Below are 20,504 nucleotides of genomic sequence, written 5' to 3' on the forward strand. Positions count from 1 at the left end.
GGCATACTACGATGGAACCAAGGCCCAAGTTAGAGTTGATAGTGAGCTTTCGGATTTGGTTGTGATTGAGGGTGTACGTCAAGGATGCGTTCTGTCACCGATCTTATTTAACTTCGTCATTGATTGGATTCTTGTGGCCCTTGACAAGTATAAAGGTGGGGCAGTAAGCTCGTCCTTCTCTGTCACGAATCTTGAATACGCTGATGATGGGGATATACTTGCTGAGTCTGTTACAGATGCCCAGGCCTTGATTAATGAAGTAGCAAGCAGAGCACTTTTGACTGGCCTCCAAATAAGTCTATTGAAGACAAAAACAATACGGACAGATGGGATGGATGACACCCCTGTGACCCTAAATGGTAGTCAAATCGAGGACGTTAAGTCGTTCAAATGCCTTTGCCCAATGATATATGCAACTAGGGAATCATCAGAAGAGATCCGGAATCGCGTATCCTGAGCATGGAACGTCTTTCTGCACCCAAAGAACTTACTTTGGAAGCATGGCGAAATCTCTCCACGCACAAAGCTCCGAGTCTACGAAGCCATGGTACTCTATGTTCTTCTCTATGGGTGTTAAACTTGGTCACTGAAAGCAGCGGAAGGGTCAAACTTGGACGTATTGCATCACAAATACCTGCGATATATACTAGGCATTCCCCTCTCAGACAGGGTCTTGAACGAAGAGGCGGGGATGACCCACTTGTCTCTGATATTGTAAAAATGAGGTGTCTGAGGTGGTTTTGCCACACCATGCGGAGATCAGACGACGATATTATCAAATAGTACCTCAAATGCCTTCCACTACCAGCATGGAAGAAAAAAACAGGAGGACAAAAGAAGTCATGGCTTGCGATAGTCAAGGCTGACCTAGAGCCTCTTGGGGGTTTTCAAAATTTTGGGTGACGCCTCGCCTCAAATGCCTTCCACTACCAGTATGGAAGAAGAAAGCAGGAGGACAAAAGAAATCATGGCTTGCGACAGTCAAGGCTGACCTAGAGCCTATTGGGGGTTTTCGAAAATTTGGGTGACGCTAGGATCGTCACTGGCTTGAAATTAGACAGCCTGCCAACCCCGAGGGAAATCTCTGGAAAGAAACTTGTCTTCATCTGCTGGGTGCCACGATGAGCCTGGATACGGCTTGAACGTGCAACAAGTACAAGTAAGTAAGTAAGATATGCAGTTAACAACTCCGCTAACATCACAGACTTAGTCATTACTCTGTTCATTCATCACAACTTTCACCACTGTGCCTCAGTGTATATCACTGATGCCCTTTCAAGAGCCATTTTTATGAAACTGACGTCAAGCAAAATTCGACAAATCCTTCTGTAATCTACTCTACATGATAATGTTCGTAGATGACAGATATGCATTTAACATCCCCGTTAACGTCACAGACTTAGTCATTACTCTGTTCATTCACCACAACTTTCGCCACTGTGCCTCAGTTTATACCAATGATGCCGTTTCAAGAGCCATTTTGATGAAAATGACGTAAAGCAAAATTTGGCAAGTCCTTCTATAATCTACTCTACATGATAATGTTCGTAGATGACAGATATGCATTTAACATCTCCGTTAACGTCGCAGACTTAGTCATTACTCTGTTCATTCACCACAACTTTCGCCACTGTTCCTCAATGTATACCAATGATGGCGTTTCAAGAGCCATTTTGATGAAAATGACGTACAGCAAAATTTGGCAAGTCCTTCTATAATCTACTCTACATGATAATGTTCGTAGATGACAGATATGCATTTAACATCTCCGTTAACGTCACAGACTTAGTCATTACTCTGTTCATTCACCACAACTTTCGCCACTGTTCCTCAATGTATACCAATGATGGCGTTTCAAGAGCCATTTTGATGAAAATGACGTACAGCAAAATTTGGCAAGTCCTTCTATAATCTACTCTACATGATAATGTTCGTAGATGACAGATATGCATTTAACATCTCCGTTAACGTCACAGACTTAGTCATTACTCTGTTCATTCACCACAACTTTCGCCACTGTTCCTCAATGTATAGGCCTACCACTAATGCCCTTACAAAAGCCATTTAGATGAAAATGACGTAAAGCAAAATTTGACAAATCCTTCTGTAATCTACTCTGCATGATTATGCCCCTAGATGACAGATATGCTGTTAACATCTCCGTTAACGTCACAAACTTAGTCATTACTCAAACATCATCTTAATTGGCGGTTGTTTGATACTCGAATGTTTCAAGCATAAAGTTGATCCAAAATACGAAACCAGTAGTAAATTCATTGTTGAAGAGAAATGTGGACTAGGATATGACTAGACATGCAAAGAACACGAAGTAACGCGGATGTTTACGCTGGGATTCGACTAAGGGACGCGACTAAATTGTATGATAAAGAAAGCAAATCCCTGTTAGGATGGGATAAGCCTCGAACTCAAAAGACAAGTTTAAATCGCACATTTGATGAGTATGGATTTATAAGCAAGTCTTACGGAAAGAAAACGCTGAAGAAAGAAGGTAATTACCCGCATTTGATAAATATATTTGATTTCGTTTTCGAAATCTAGTAATGCAAAATAATGAAGCCCACGCGTAAGAATTTTTCCGGAGTGGGGGGGGGGGGCTTAAATTACTAAAAAAGGCTCTTAGAGGAATTTAGCCTATAGAAAGTTTATGAAACTAACGTCACTAGACAAAAAAACGAAAAGAAGAAAACGAAAGAAAAATCACATAGAAACAAAGGTAATTTTTTTTTGCAGTTCATATTATTGACTTACGAATGAAGTAAACATACCACTCGATGCCTTTTTTATGCTCTTTTCAAACATAATAATCATTTTTGTTGGAAATGAATTTTGCCCCTACCCCTATATATACCAATTCAGGGTATATATTTGGAACATAGGGGGGGGGGGGAGTTGGTAAATTATATTTCTGATGTAAATGAGAGGTAAGTTTACCCCCCCCCCCCCGAATGTGCAAATATATACCCTGAATTGGTATATAGAGCGATGGGGGTAAAATTCATTTCCGACAAAAATGATTATTATATTTGGAAAGAGCGTAAAAAAGGCATCGAGTGGCATGTTTACTTTATTCGTAAGTCAATCAAATGAACGGCAAAATAATTACCGAAACAAAATCCAATGGCGAAGAAATCAAAGCACAAATGAAAACGTAATAAAACAAGTAACGTAATAAGGATTTTTATTAGATTTGTCAGTACTGGTACCTAGGTTAGGTTACGTATTTAATATATACTCTGCTTTACCCCCCCCCCCCTAATGTGCAAAGGTAAAGTTCTACCAAATCATATTATTGAGTTAGGACTAAAGTGAATACACCATTCGATGCCTTTTTTTATGCTGATTACGAATACAATAATCATTTCTATCGGAAATGAATTTCAGCCCCCCACCAATATATGCCAATTCAGGGTTAGGTTAGGTATATATATAGGGGGGGGGGGGCTGAAATTCATTTCCGATAGAAATGATTATTATATTCGTCAACAGCATAAAAAAAGGCATCAAATGGTGTATTCACTTTATTCCTAACTCAATAATATTATTTGGTAGAACTTTACCATGTGCAAATATATAACCGAAATTTGTTTCTAAAATATTATATTTTTATCCTATTTTCTTTTATTTCATTAGCTTTAATCAAACTTCACTTCCTGCGGGGTTTCCAGCTAATACAACAGTACCGATTTGTCTTAAATATGAGTTCTTCTCTTTCGTTTTCTTCTTTTCGTGTTTTTTATATATTTTTTGTTGTTTTTCATGTTTAATTTGGCCTATTTTTTTAGTTTTTTTTTTCATTTGTGTTTTTTTCCGTTGATAAAGACTCCGGATGTGAAGCTGAAATATTTGGACTTTTATTTTTATTTTTGAATTAATTTTTTTTTTACAACTTACTGTCCTTAAAAAAAATCATTCTAATAGATGTATTAATATAATATATTATAAAATATATTAATATATTTTCGTTCCAAATGTAAAGGAAAATGCAATATGGCCTCAAATTTTGTTTTACAACAACTGGATTCTTCAATGCGGAATGAATCGGGGATGCAAAACTGACCACTATAAGAGTCAATCCCGTAAAACTCATTCCTGGAAAACTTACCCAAGAAAGACTAAGCTCCAAGGAAAACTTGCTTCCAAAGGGAAGCACTTACTAAATTTATCACAATTTTGGTCTCTGCCTGCCTACGGGATGGGATAACAGACTCCGGCGATAAGTAGCTAACATTTTAACTTCAGCAAATCTAAAAAAAAGTTTTCAAAGAGGTGGGCACAGGGCTAAAAAAATACAGTTGAAAAAGAGTAACTTTTTATAAATTTTGAAAACTGTTGTAATATGCAGATGAAGCATGGGAATGGACCCATGGTTTAAAGTAGTCCTAATCTCCTCAACTTTTCTTACTTGTAATTCCAAAATTCTGCGATATATTAGACAAAAGTATTCCAAGCTTATAAGAAGTCACCGCTCTGAAGAGGGGAGAAAGGAGGTAGGAACTTATTGGAAATACCACCCTATGCTCAAATTTGGAGGGTAGATCTTTTCCTGAGATGTTTATTTAGAGAGCATGGCAGTTATTTGAGCAACAAAGAAGTCTTTGCTCTGGAGTATGGAAAATTATTTTTCTTTTTACTAAGAAACTCTTTATGTAGGAATAAAACATAGCCTGCTGTGATCTCAGCTAGTTTATATTGTGAGAAACCCAATCAGGAAGCAGACTACTATTTTTGGCTGCAGCGTTTGCAGTAATTCTCAACTTAGTTGATTACTTAAAGTCACGCCAATTGTAATAAATGCCATTTTTGCTACCGATGTGTTATTCTGTGCAGTTGGCATGATAGTGGTCACCTAGTTTGAAAACCCGCGAAAATTTTTGTCCGACTACTAGAAACGTAACAAAAATGCACATAAACAATTTGTTATGCGTTTTTTAAAGTTTTTTGTACCTCTCCCCAGAAAAATACCCCCCCCCCTCCGAACAAAAATCCTGGCCACGGTCTTGCAACCATGCCTGTTTATTCGTCGTTCTTACAAGATTTGAAGAAATTAATGTGACATTGACGTAATATCCTTTGACGCATTGAAAGAGTTTAGTTTTTGTTCTATTGAGTCAAAAGCAGCTTCCGTTTCCAGAAATAAATTTCAATAATGACTTCATCGTTACAATGGTGGGGGAGTGGAGGTGACCTGGTGGGGGGAATGGTGGGGGAATGGTGGGGGAGTGGAGGAATCCTGGCCACGGTCTTGCAACCATGCCTGTTTATTCGTCGTTCTTACAAGATTTGAAGAAATTAATGTGACATTGACGTAATATCCTTTGACGCATTGAAAGAGTTTAGTTTTTGTTCTATTGAGTCAAAAGCAGCTTCCGTTTCCAGAAATAAATTTCAATAATGACTTCATCGTTACAATGGTGGGGGAGTGGAGGTGACACATGTAAGATTTACGGCGGTCATCAAGTTAATTCATCTCGTGTTTTCTAATTTGCGGGTAAATATGCACACAGGAGGCTTTGAACCCCAGTCCCCAAAAATTTTAAGATTCTATGATTGTTCATTTACTCAGATATATCTTACGTATACTTGGCGTATTATTTAGACTTTTTCTAGTTATCTCTGCGAATCAGTGGTGTTTCTGGCCTCTCCTGGGTCCAGGGCAAAATCTTGATTAGCGTTCCCCACTGTCTCACAAAAATTGTCAGGCCAAATTTTAACAAAACCATTATTTACTATAATGGATTTTTTTCGGATTTTTTTTGGATTTTATCCAGGATTTTTTTCGGAGGAGGGGCTACAATTTTTTTTTTAAACACATAAAAAAAATTGTGTTCATTTTTTACGTTTTTACGGGTCAGACAAACATTCCCGAGAGGGAGGGGGGTTCAAACCCCTAACCCCTCTGTATACAAACTTGTTTATAACCATTAGATTATTTATATGGAATTTTGCGCCCCTAGAATGTCTGAGCCCAGAGCTAGTGTCCCCTTTATCCACCCGCTAAAACTGCCCCTGCCGCTAATTTGCCCCGTTTTTTTTAATCGCTATTGCAAAATCCTAAAAACCTGATTTTAATTTCCATGGATTCCAGTATGCTGAATTTGAATGTTACAGGCGAAGGTCTGTATCATTGGCGGTTTTGGTGAGTTGAGTAAGGGTAGGGTAATGTATATTTAGATTGAAAAATTTTAACAGCATGTTTGGGCCATAATCTGTTGTGTTTCCTGCGTCAAAAATAGTTTCGAGTTGAGCAATCAGATTTGCAATAAGGAAAGTTGTAAGAATTCATATAGGTATTACCAGGAAAACTGTTTATATAATCTTTCAATGAAGGAAGTTAGAATCAAAATGGTGCGTTTCTTCTATTCAAATTGATACAAGAAGAGTTGTATGGATGATGTCGAGGCAAGACTAAATTCTAACATTTTTTATTTCTGAAATGTCTTACTAATATAGTAGTACTGATAGCTAGACATGGTACATCTTACGTCCTTATATATACAAAATATTTTGATTTTGGCTCTATAGTTTGAAGACTGAGGCGGTTTTATAGAGGAGGTTTTAGAGGAGGGACAGAGGGGCACTTTTCCCGGTCGCAGAAATTTTAGGAGCGCAATATTTCAAATAAATAACCTAACGGTTATAATCATTTTATAATTTTGTAAATTGCATTTTATTTAAATAAAATGGAGGGCGTAGTTAATAAATGAAAACAATGAATAAATTGCTAACTAATTAATAAAATAAAAATACATCAAAAACAATTAAATTATAATGACAATCAATAATGATTAGGTAATGACATTGAAATAATTAATGATGATTAAATAATAAAATTGGTACTGGTTAAGAATCCGGTAAGCGCGCGATAAGTGACAAATTTGGGCTATGTATTTGCACATTAAGGGTGGGGGTTGGGGGCAAAGCATAGCATATATTAAGTACGGAACCTAACCTAGGTACCTTTTTTCCCCCTAAACACCAAAAAACTAAAGTTTAAATATAGTTTCCGCAGTGACAAACCCTTGTTTATGCTGCGTCAGACATCCACTTACTGGGCAATGGCTATCTGATTTTTGCTTTTCTCGATGCGCGCTTACCTGATTCTTAACCAGTACCATAAAATTATTTAAATAATAAATAAAAAATAAATTATTAACTAATTAATAAATTGAAAATATTTTCGCTACCAAATGAAAATTTTATTAAAATTTGGCTTGGAAATTAAAAATTTTGTGAGAGATAGTGGGCGTTAATTAAGATTTTGCCCCGGGCGCAAGAAAGGCCAGAACCGCCACTGTTTAGGGATAGTTTTTGCTGCTTCAGCGGTAAAGAAATAACTGTTGGAACCATTACGGTACTACATTCCAAACTCGGCCAGAGCTTGAATTTTCGTTCCACGTTTCTAATTTTTCGAATATTTTATTTGTGATGATTAGATATGATAGTTTTCTGGATCTTTACGCCAGGCTAGTGTGAAATGACTGGCTTAAGTGTGAAAGGTTATACTTAACTTAATATAAATTAATCACTTAGCACAGAAATTATGTACGTAGTGTGAAAGCTGCTTTAAGCCTAACAGATTTATACTAACAAAAGAATTGGTATTTATGACATCAAAATGAATAGAAGACAGGAATCAGCATTAAAAAGAATATAACTGATTGAGTTCATTCAAGCAGCGAAGCAAGATGAACAAAACTTTGCAGAGCCCTTATACATTAGTCACTCTCAACTTTTACAAGGGAATAATCATTCCACTTCATTCCTCATCGTTCCGTGTTCAGTAATTTTTAAAGTACCAAGACCACCAAAATTAAAATATTTTTGCCTCCTGGACGCCTCTTAAGGAGGCCCTAGACGTTCAATCATTTTAATCAAAAGTTTCCGTCAATCGATTGACGTGTGCTTCAATCAACCTTCAATCGACCCTTCAATGAACCCTTCAATCTCGACCAAAGCTAATCTAACGCACTGCTTTTGATCAAAATGATTGAATCATTCAAACTTTCTATCAATCACCGTCAATGTTTGACTCAAACGTCACACAGGTTTCTAGACAGTCAATCATGCTTGAGTCAATCGACTGACGGAAACTTTTGATAAAAATGATTGACCGTCCAGGGCCTTCTTTAGGGATTTTGGTCGATAAACACATTTTTTGCGGCATAAATTGGCTGCAAGCTCGAGGCACTTGATTTTACTTTGTGGGGGTTTGTTTTTACTGGCTCACCATACCTGTTTTTACTGGCTCACCATAATTCACCATACATGATGAGTCACCATACCTCGAATAAGTCAATTTTCATTGTTGGGATGAATGGGTTCATTCTATTTTGTTGTGAAAAAGTACTTTGATAATACAAGACGTGATGTAGCCAAGAGAAGAATAGGATAGTCCGCACCAATTGCTAGAAGAAGGAGAAGTCTTCGGGTGATAATCCTTTAAATACCGAGTTTTTTTTAGAATTTCTCCCGTAATTTTTAATCTTTGTTATATGATTTTCTATTCTTGCTCTTTCTGGATTTGAACCTCTCCCCCCCCCCCCAAGTGACAAACCGGATTCCCGAACTGAGATACTGCGAACCCGTACTGGTGTGCATGTTTTTTTGGGGGGGGGGGGTTGAGGGCTGGGGTCCAAAAGTAAGGAAAGAAAATTATTTTGTAATTATGAATAAGAAGTGCCAAGCAGTTCAGAAAAATTCAGAACTCGGGGCGTGGGTTGTGGCCTCGATGTCCCCTCGTTGTGTACGTGCCTCTTTGTACCTACCTGATAAAAATCCCAAGTTGGAAAAATAGAAAAAGAACACTAGGTACTTGTATGATATAGCGCCGACCACTCAAGAATGAAGTTAGGTTAATCCTAATGAAATATACCTAAGTGTGATAAGAATATCATATTTTACATCTATGATATACCCCCGACATAATATTCTTCATCTAAGTAGAACCTATTTCTCTGACGCTCAATCCTAATGAAATATACACAAGTATGATAAAAATATAATACTTTAGAAACAAATTTGGGCTATATATTTGCACATTGAGGGGGGGGGTGTATAGCGGGTCTGCATGCCTAGTGTATTAGGTACAATTATTCTGCATATTATGTAGTAAGAATTGTTTTCTAACTTCACACTGTCCAAATATTTACCCCTACCCTCCCCCCTTAATGTGCGAATATATAGCCCAAATTATATATTTTCCATCTATTCTGTCACTTCTCATTGTCTTGTCTCACGCTAAGTTGAAAGAAACTACTGAAAATAACTGTTTTACCATCCGTCAATGAATGAACAACTTGAGCGGTCGGGGGTATATCATATAAGTACTTACTTTAGAAACAAATTTGGGCTATATATTTGCACATTAGGGGGGGGAGGTAAAGTGTAGCGGGTTTGCATGCAAAATATGTTAGCTGCAAATATTATGCATATAATGAAGTAAGAATTGTTTTCTGAGTTCACACTGTCCAAATACTTTACACCCCCCCCCCTAATGTGCAAATATATAGCTCAAATTATATGTTTCCCATCTATTTTGTCACTTGTTTTTGTCAAGTCTCACGCTAAGTTGAAAGAAACTAGCGGAAGAAACCGGCTTACAGTGCGTCAATAGATGAAGAACTTGAGTGGTCGGCACTGTATCTTACAAGTACTGAACCCCGTATATACGCTGTATCCTCACTCACAAGTTAGAAAAAATAGAAAAAAGAGAAGTTTTCAAACAGTTCGTGGTAACGAACTGTAAGGAGCGAACCGGCTCAATGGTAACCGAAACTCTAAAAAACGGAATTTTGGTACCAATAAATACATCAAAAGAATCAGATTTTAATTCTGATTTCAAATATATAAGTTTCATCAAGTTTAGTCTTACCTATCCAAAGGTACGCGCCTGAGAATATTTGTCTTATTTTCGAAAAAAAGGAGAAATACCCCATAAAAACTATAGAACCTTAATAAAAATCACACCATCAGATTCAGCGTATCAGAGAACTCTACTGTAGAGGTTCCAAGCTAATATCTACAAAAATGTGGAGTTTCGCAATTTTTGCCAGAATAAAGATCACGGGTGCGTGTTTATTTGTTTGTTTGTTTTTTGTTTTTTTTTCCAGAGGAAAATACATTGACCCAGTGCTGCAACAATATCTTAGTAGGGCTCATTTGACCGGCAACCAAAAATTTTAGCTCCTTGTTTATGTGACCAAGAAAAATGGAGGGCAACTAGGCCCATTGCCCGGCTCATTTTTTTCTCAAAGTCACCAAATTAAAATTTTGAGATAGGTATTTTGTTCAGCATAGTCGAAAATCTAATAAATATGTCTTTTACGATGACTTAATCCCCCACAGATCCCAGGGGAAGGGCTGCAAGTTATGAACTTTGCCCATTGCTTACATATTTTATTGGTTATTGATAAGTATACAGCCATTTTCAGGAAGAATTTTTTTCTGGTGGGGGGGGGGGGCTGGAGCAGGGGATTACTCGGGAGAATCTTTCCGTGGAGGACGTTTTTTCGGGGTAAGGGACATTTCTATTAAGGGGGCGCCGTATTTCCAAGCATTATTTAAAAAACGATCAGAAATTAAATTAAAAAAAACAAGTTTTTTCAACTGAAAGTAAAGAGCAACATTAGAACTTAAAATGAACAGAAATTATTACGTATATGAGGGGATTCTCCCCCAAGTCAATACCTCGCTCTTTACGCTACAGTTTTTTTTAGTGCTTTCAAAAGAGCTATCTATTCTAATTAAACGGCCTTTGTTATTCAGGAGTTTGTGAATTAAACAATTTTTTAACTTTTAACGTAAAGAGCGTGGTATTGACTAAGGGGAGAACCCCATTATATACGTAATAACATATACGTAATAAAAAACAAAAAAACAAAAAAACAAGCGATACGGCTCAATAGTAATCGAAACTTTTAAAAACGGAACTTTGATGTCAATAAATGTATCAAAAGAATGGGCTTATACTGTTGATTCTAAATGTGTGAATTTTATTAAGTTTAGCATTACTCATCAAGGATACCAGCCCGAGAAAATTTACATGATTTTTTAAGGAGGGGGGAAACATCCCCTAAAAGAAAAAGAATTTTAATAAAAATCACACCGTCAGATTGAGTGTATCAGAAAACCCTATAACATAGGTTTCAAGCTCATATCTGCAAAAATCTGCAACTTTGTATTTTTTGCCAGAAGAAAAATATACGAATATAGAAGTTCGTTGCGTAAGTTAATTCGTAAATTACGTCAGAACCAAATTTAGAGACAGCCATTTAGCAAAAGAAAAGTAAATTTTTTATGCAAATTTTGTTTACTTATTCAATGACGGCGGGCCAAAATAAAAGCTGCATTAACTAAAAAATGATCAGAAATTAAATAAAAAAAACAAGTTTTTTAAACTGAAAGTAAGAAGTGTCATTAAAACTTAAAACGAGCAGAAATTATTTCTTATATGAAAGGGGCTGTCCCCTCCTCAACGCATCGCTCTTTACGCTGAAGTTTGAGTCTTTCTCACAACTCTATTTTTTAAAACAATAAAAAACTTTATCGTAATGAGCGAGGCGTTGAGGAGGTGGCAGCCCCTTTCATATACGAAATAATTTCTGCTCGTTTTAAGTTTTAATGTCACTCCTTACTTTCAGTTTAAAAAACTTGTTTTTTTATTTAATTTCTATAAAAAGCTATGCTAAGCTAATGCTATCCTATAAAATGCTATGGAGAGAGGTAATACCCATAATTTGATCATCCTGAGCAATGAGAAGACCCCCCCCCCATCCATAGAAAATTATACAAAATATAGAACAGAATTCTAACTAAGCCTAGAAAACACGAAACACATCTCTTTTTGGAATTGCTTTATTTTGATTATCTCAGGACTTAAATATATATTCATTTCCTGTAATCAGAGCAGGACCTGGTAATCTGGAAATTTTTATTTCTGGAATTTGTAATTTCTTGAACATCATTTAAAAAACTTACATTATTAAAAAAAAACGCGCAACTTTAATTTGAAGATTCAGCCTCGGTCAAATTTTTGTTATTTTATTATTTGGCTGATGCGTGCAAATAATGCATATTTAAGCCTATTATATTTCCATTAAATATAAGTGAAATAGAAAACCAAAATAAACCACAACTAAGATAACATTGGTGTGGTTTTTCATCAAAGATTGGCTATTGTCTAGTCAATTTCGGTTGATATATGGTTCTACTATTAAACCCACTATTGGTTTCATAGCTAAATGGTAAATAGTTCTCACCAGTTCAGAGATAAAGAAATCGTATTTGAACCATTAAGATCCCACATTCCAAACTCGGTCGGCAGAACACTACCTTATTTAATTGCAAAATGTGTTTCCATTTGTATATTTCAGGTAAAAAATAAAGTTTAAAAAATATCAGGCCTACGCCCGTGTTTGTTTGATAATGTCACGCTCATAGGCCAAAAATATAGAAAAGAAAATGTAGGAGGGGCCAAGGCAAATAGTTTGGTCTGATGTGGTCTCGTTTCTGTATTTTCTCCAATGTTTTTTCGGTCGTTTTCTGGTCGTTTTCTTTCGTTTTCGGCGAAAAAACAGCCGTGACCTTGTTCTGTTCTTTCTAAAAACATTGACCTTAGGTCTTTTGAAGTATATGACTGGCTATGTGCGCTTTCACGGTTGATAGTTTTTGTTCCTTTTTTGATGGCTTACCGAAGGCTTTAGCCAAAACTTTCTTTTTTTGAAATTTTGTGCTTTCCTTTTTTTTCACTCGTGGAAAATTTCTTTATTTTGCTCTTTTTTTTGACAAAAGAGTTCTGAAAATTTGACTTTTTTTTAATAGCTGATGGATTTCTACGAGTTAATGACTATAGGAATAATAGCTTATTAAGAATGCTACTTCTAAAAAAACTACTTTCTGGGTATAGATCGTCTTGTAATTCACAGTGTGTCGAGTTTTTTAACCTGAACGTGAGGTTTGAAAATGCTACATCTGGCTAGTAAAGCCGCCGTTCACTCGAAAAGTATATTACCAACTAGGCAGATCAACGTGTCAAAATTGTTCAAGCTCTAAGTGATGTCACTGTATCTGGTTTATTTTATGTTCTCTTTGCAAACGTTACAAAAAAAGAAACGTTAAAGAACGTCACAAAAGAGCTACAAAAAAGAAAAACAAATTCCAACTGCTGAAAAATCTGGTGCACCTATTTCAGCAAGGTCACGAGTATGATAAAAAATAGGAAAGTTTAAAAATATAGAAACATTATATAGCATTTCAATAAGACAATAGAAAAATAACAAATCTTTTTTCACCAATAAAAATAAAAGTACGAATTTTTTGGCTTCAGTCCCGGATGTCTTTATCAACGGAAAAGGCAGAACAAAAAAGAAACTGTACTAAATTAAATATTGCATATAAAGAAACGGGGAAAAGGTACTTCTGTATTATTCAGTACACATTCGAAAAGTGAAGTTAATTATAATGAAATATAACAAAATATGATAAAAATACAACACTTTAGTAACAAAATTGTGGAAACTACTGCAAAGAATTATGGCAGAGGGGCCGCACGGAACGTATTACATTAAGTACATAAACTAACATAAACTAGTCCAACCTAAATACCATCTCTATATATTAAATATTTAATAAAAAATATACGTACAACGTAGATTTCAAATGAGCCTAAGCTAATTTTCTTAGATAATGACAGGTATAAACCGGTTATTGTCTGACCTGTAGATCCAAATTCTCAAGTGTGTACTGAATAATATACAAGTACCGGAAAAAAACGAACAGAACACGAACGATTAACATTCCCATTTATATATGGGACATAATTATATATGTGGACATATTTATATATGGGACATAATTATGTCCCAGATGGTAATTATCGTCATAAAATAGGGAAGACAAACGACAATAACTGTAGATATTCTATTTATTAGACAGACAACCTAATTCATCAGGCTTTGTTGTTGTGTTGTATTATACCGCCAACACTCAAGTTTGTATTGTCTAAAACTCGAGAACAAAGGGTTTTATCTCTCTGTATTAAGAAACAATCAGCTTACGCTCAGTGGAAAACAAGAGGTGGCTGACAGAATACATTGTAATTTGGGCTATATATTTGCACATCAAGGAGGGGGGGTAGGTAGGTTACGTCCATCCCCCCTAACGTACAAATATATAGCCCAAATTTGTTTCTAAAATATTATATTTTCATAATGTTTTGGTATTTTTCATTATGATTAACCTAACTTCACTTCTTGAGTGTTGGTGGTATAATACGTAAGTACTGATAATAATTATATTGGAAATTATTAAGATATGATTTTTTATCGTTTCTGTTTTGTTTGTTGTTCTTCCCTTTCCTTTGTGCGCTTTGTTTGATCTTGCATCTTTTCTTTAGTTTCTTTTTCCTTTTTTGTCGTTGATAAAGGCTTCCGGACGTGAGCCAAACTATTTCTGTTATTGTTATTAGTGGAAAGAACTTCTTTTTTTTATTTTCCCACTGTCTTTTTGAAATATTATACCAGTCTTTTTTTATTTACATTTTGTTTTAATTGTAAATGGAAAGGCTGTTTGGTCTAAGATTATTATTATTTTTTTTTTACAGAATATCATATTCCTCTTATTTTAAGCCAATGTGAACAAAGTGCTGTATTCGATTTTGTGCTGATTGATTTTTGAGCCAATGTGCTGTATTTAATTTTCAAATCGCATCCAACACCTGCTTGAAAACGCTTATCGATTTTTATAGCAATATTTTCTTCACGATAAATAAAAGTTCAAATAGGGATAAAATCCTTTTAACAGACAGTGATGATGATGATGATAATAGACAGTGAGTAAAAGTTTTTCTACTGATGACGGTTACTGTATATGTGACGGAAATATCTGGTATTTTTTTGAATTTCTATCACTTTTATTATCATCACTGTCTATTAAAAGGATTTTATCCCTGTTTGAACTTTTATTTATCGTCATGGAAAGGCAGTGTGGTCTTCGAAATTATCTACGTGATATTTTCTTCAAGATTATAACGAAGATCTACCGGTTTTAAGCGACCTTTGTTCGGTTTCGAAAAAAGAGAATTTGAAGCACTGGTTCCTGTTGGTGGTTTTGTACTATAGCACAAACATATCTAGGATCTGGACAATTTAAGCTTCTAAACCCTTTTAACTACTTTCTACTCAAATATATCTAGTCCTGTTTTATAGGATGGCTAGGACACGTGTTGCGGATGAAGAATGACAGATTGCCAAAGATCGTCCTTTTTGGCCAACCATCTAGGGCTTAACGAAAAGTACGTCGTCCCAAAAAGGGGACTTGTAAGAGAGGATTTCGGGGGAAATCGGAAATTCTTGGGAGGGTTAAAAGAAGGAAAACTTCCTGAGAGGGTAGAGAGAGGGAAAACTTCCTGGGAGGGTACAAAGAGGGAAGCTTTGAATAGAGAGAGATGGAGGAGGAGCTTGTGCTGCTCTGGTGGTCTCAGGTGACTTGGTGATGCTGTGGGTTGTTAGTTACAGTAGTGCGTACGTAGGGGAGGGTGAGGGATGGGAATGAATCAGTATTATGAATTTTAGAAAGAGTTGAGTTGATTGGGCCGAACTGTTGTTAATTTATTTTATAATATTGCTGTGTTGCTTCAATTTGCAATAATTTACGTCTTATTTGACATTAAATGAAAGGGGGTGTTTTTTATCATGCTGAATGGTCAGTAGTATAAGCAAGTTAAAGGAGCATAAAGGTAATTTTGGTATCTAAGGGACGCAATTTAATTTGAATATTACTATGAAACATACAAAAAAAAATTATAAAATATGTTGAACTGATTTCCCTCTGTTAAATCCCTCATCAGTTTCTTAATTATGTTAAGATAAAATAGAGTTGGGCTTAATTTGTTCCCAATATAGGAGAGATTTGACATTTCAAATCTCTCCTAGATATTTTGCCCTCCCCCTACGTTTTTGTGAATTTGAACCTATCTTTAAAGACCTGGATGACAATATCTCGAGATGTATCATTTTGACATTTAATACTATCTTTATTAGGTTAATTCTGCAGCCAAACTGCTTTTTTGCTATCCGTAAAAATGATTGAATTTGTTAAAAAATTAAAATGGGGATTTTTGGCAACAAGATTAAGTGAAAACCAGTCAATCGGTCAATCGGTCAACAGCGATCCTACTAAGAGTAGGATCCTACTAAGATCCTACTACAGCGCGTTAAATAAAGTAAATCAAATACATTTTGTACCAATATGTTCTATTTGCCAAGGGAAGTAATATTCAATTTGAATATTACTATGAAACATACAAAAAGAAAGAATTATAAAATATGTTGAACTGATTTCCCTCTGTTAAATCCCTCATCAGTTTCTTAATTATGTTAAGATAAAATAGAGTTGGGCTTAATTTGTTCCCAATATTAAGCTAACCTGTTGAGCATAATTCATTCGTGTATCTAAAGTTCTCAATTTTAAGGGAATGTTCACTTTCAAAATCGTGTTCACCAGGGGAACGTGTATTGCGTGTTAGAAGTGGGCCATGCACGGCCCGAAGAGGCGCTGTGTGGAGAAAATACTACACAAGTAGAATGGCCCCTATTGATACAGAACGAACCACGTGGTATATGGTCCTAATATGGGCATAGAGTCCCTAGGGGAGATGGATTTCTGAGAAATTGATTGCGTAATCAAAGTGTGGCAATGACCTAAATTTCCAAAGGTGTTGATGTTGTTGTTGTTGTAAGTGCACGCTCTCAGCGAATGTCAAGGTCGATGTTGTTGTTGTTGTTTTTGGCACGCTCTCAGCGAATGTTATGATCCAGAAATAGCATTTGTTGTTGTTTTGGTCATGTACATGCTCGCGGCGAATGTCATGGTGTCCAGAAATAGTATTTGTTGTTGTTGCTCTCGCCAAATGCTATGAGTTTCCCGGAAACAGTTCGATCACGTGTTTCCTTCTCAGCCAATCAGAGAGTCGGGTACATCCTCCTTTTAAACCAATAAGGGGCCTGCTTAAATATAAATTACCCCATTACATAACAATTCGCCCTTGAGATTTAGTATATAACGGACATGTAATGTGATTAAATTATCAGAAAGTATTTTGACACAATGGAAACAACAATGGATAATATTGATGAATTAGAAGCCTTGGCAAATAAAATTTACCATTTAAGTTCCTTTTTTTTAAATTTTAAAATAAATTTTTTTTCCTTGTAAATCCTCCCTTTTTTTAATATAAAAAGTAAATTTTTTCCTTTACCCCAACCCCCCCCCCCCCCAAACCTTACAAACATCATTATAATCAATGGAAAACATAAAACATATTCTTTTTACCCTAACCCCCTCCCACCATTGTTTTACAATCAAATTCTCGCAAAAAGAAATACCATTTCGTTACATTCCTTCCTTCTATATTTCCAGCTAAAGCGATCACTGATTTCTGTCAATTTTTAATGAAAATGCCGCTCTGGTTTTGACATAATGCTCTACGCGAGGTTAAAATTAGCTGTCACCCCTTTTCCTATGTGTTTACGAGCGCGGCAGCCAAAGTCAAAAGGAATTGTTTCTCCGTCAAAATTAAATACATAAAATATTTTCTTTTACCATCAAAACCTAACCCCCCCCCCCCTCCCACCATTGTTTTACAATCAAATTCTCGCAAAAAGAAATACCATTTCGTTAAATTCCTTCCTTCTATATTTCCAGCTAAAGCGATTACTGATTTCTGTCAATTTTTAATGAAAATGCCGCTCTGGTTTTGACATAATGCTCTACGCGAGGTTAAAATTAGCTGTCACCCCTTTTCCTATGTGTTTACGAGCGCGGCAGCCAAAGTCAAAAGGAATTGTTTCTCCGTCAAAATTAAATACATAAAATATTTTCTTTTACCATCAAAACCTAACCCCCCCTCACTGTTTTACAACAAAATTCTCACAAAAAGAAATGCCATTTCGTTAAATTTATGCAATTTTAAGTGTTCCATATCCTAGCTAAAAACGATCACTGATTTCTGTTAATTTTTAATGAAAATGCCGCTCTGGTTTTGACAATATGCTCCAGCGCGAGGCCTAAAATTAGCTGTCACCCTTTTTAAAGCACTTCCTGTAAAAGGTTTCTCAGATCAAAATGGGATGTTTTTCTCCTGTCAAATTAAAACGGTTTCATGCAGACAATTGCAATTTATTAAGCGCAGACATATACAATCTCAATTTGGAGAACCGGTGAAATCTCGTTATTTTCAAATTAAGATCTAACAATATATTTAGGACATTGGCGAAAGGGGGAGGGGGCCATGCCTCAATTCTATCGCCATCATTTCAAAATGAAAAACAAAACTGTTTCTTTGCGTTTGGGCAGTAAGAGAACCGAGGGTTTCTAATAAAAAAAGATAGCTTTATTATGTGTACATTTACATCCAAGATTGTAATTTAGGCCTATAAGCTGCTAGGCTAACAATCTTTTTTCTATTTTAAAGACCTATAGACGGGAAACATTTAAAAAATTTTCTCAGCATGGTAAAAATAGGGGCATTTCTTGCAAATTTTACCTATTGCTGTGCTTTTGGCGTAGGGGTGCTTTCTTAGTGATAAATGCTTTTCTAAACAAAATTATATGGACGAGGGTACTAACTTTCTTTCTGTAAAAAAAGGGGCAAATTATTTCGATACTAATTTTTTCTCTTCTTTTTAAGGCCAATTATGAAGAATGCTTGTCGCCGTCACCCGCTAAGAAAGCGAGAGTGGATGAGCCAAGACCATCCATTATTAAGTATGCTGGCCCAACCCCAAAACAAGAGTTGTCGGCCCAAGTGCAGCCATCACTGCCAACCCCCATACAGTCCGGTCAAAAACTGAAAAGAGAATGGACGGCTTCTTATAATATGGTAAACCCTGCCGGCTCATCTATGCAATCCAATAACATCGCAGTCCAATCTGCACAAGATCATAGCGACACCGCCCCGCCCGCCCTCCAACATGCACTACCTGGTCCTTCAGGCACCCAAGCCCAGACGGATTATGCAAATGTAAGCATTTTTTCCTACCTTTCTATTTCTTCCAATGTTTTTTTCTTTTTCCATTCCCACTATACACTTATCGCAGCGGAATATTAACCCCTTACCCCCCAACCATTGTTTTCTCTGCTCCCCCCTCCCTCGGAGATATCTAAATGTAATTTTTTTGCAAAGAAACCACTCTTTTCTAATCTTAGCTATTTTCTATGCATTCCCCCCTATCTCTTCGCCGCTATCTCATAAGCGAATATTTTCCATGGGTAATTTCTAGTCAATTAATGCTCACCATTTGAAACTCAAAATTCCCTATTTTTCACAATTGAATATCACAAAGTTTTAAGAGAAGGAAATGAGAGATTATTCCCATCTATCTATCTGTCACATATGGATCCCGTAATTTGCGCAAGGATATTTTTTAAATAGTCTTTAATCTTACAAACCCTTGCCAATATTTTAGTGATGGGGAAACATTGTTGACAATATACTGAGTTAACGGTTTACAGCATTTAATTGTACTGTTTCCTCGTCTGAAGTTCGGTCTTGGAAATCAGAACACTCGCGCGGTGGCTTACAATAATTGTGAGCTAATGAAGAGTTCACCGAACCTGTAGAACGGAATTAGAGAGAAACTTGGACTTATGCAGTCTAAGCGAATATTTCAACTTTTGGCGGACATTATGTAAACGGCTGGGAGCCACGGGCAGCGCCACTGGGCCCGAGAAGCGCTGTGGGAAACGTCGTGGGAAGCACCGCAATGGTCTCTAATCATAAAAAAAAAACAAAAAAAAACAGCATGGCTGATTTGAACACTTTGAAAATAAGCTATTTTTTTAACAAAATCAAATTACCGCCTTCCATATAAAAGCGACGTTTTAGTTCGTAAATATCTTATATTAAGTTGGAAATTGACTGCTTTCAGATGATCAATAGTTGTGGGGGGAACAGTGTATTAACCAAATGCTACTATGTGCATACTGCTACTACTACTAAGCGCTGACTTTAAATACTAATCCAAATTTTAACTGTAGGGATGATTTGAACACTTTGAAAATAAGCCATTTTTTCATTTGTAGGTTGTCCTGGTTCCATACTCGCCATCTCCTCCCTGCTCGTCAGTTGGAGAAGGAGAGGATGCACACGTGGAGTCCCCCAACAATTTAACATGGGACGATAGCATTGAAGTACCTTTTAATATTGACGAGTTTTTAGATGATTTTCTTTTTAATTTAGATAATAGCACAGTTGAACAGGGGGACTTGAGCCAAAATACCTTGAAATTTTTATACTTTTTAACAAACTAATTAACTGGGAACCCACCACCTCCAACCTCCTATACCCTCACGACTCCACTTCGAACAACTGAAGTGGAGCATTCCTCAGATATTGTTGAACAACTGGGGGGTGGGGTTAAGATACAAGCGAGAGAGGGGGGTACAACTCTCCCCGATTTTCAATTATCGAATACAATATTAAATAA

General features: G+C 36.2%; 1 protein-coding gene across 1 annotated transcript in view; it reads left to right on the forward strand.

Moving 5' to 3' along the window:
• Positions 1 to 2,234: 2,234 nt before the first annotated feature.
• The window catches only part of LOC148951764 (uncharacterized), a 243,061-nt gene continuing 224,791 nt past the window's right edge, over positions 2,235 to 20,504 (forward strand). Inside the window, exon 1 of the mRNA XM_089089323.1 lies at positions 2,235 to 2,509. Coding sequence (XP_088945449.1) covers positions 2,314 to 2,509 — 196 coding nt within the window. The 5' untranslated portion in view covers positions 2,235 to 2,313. The remainder of the gene's footprint in view (positions 2,510 to 20,504) is intronic.

This window comes from Artemia sp. Qi Xiang Cuo, chromosome 5 (assembly GCF_049724085.1).
Source record: "Artemia sp. Qi Xiang Cuo chromosome 5, ASM4972408v1, whole genome shotgun sequence".
Classification (NCBI taxonomy): domain Eukaryota; kingdom Metazoa; phylum Arthropoda; class Branchiopoda; order Anostraca; family Artemiidae; genus Artemia; species Artemia sp. Qi Xiang Cuo.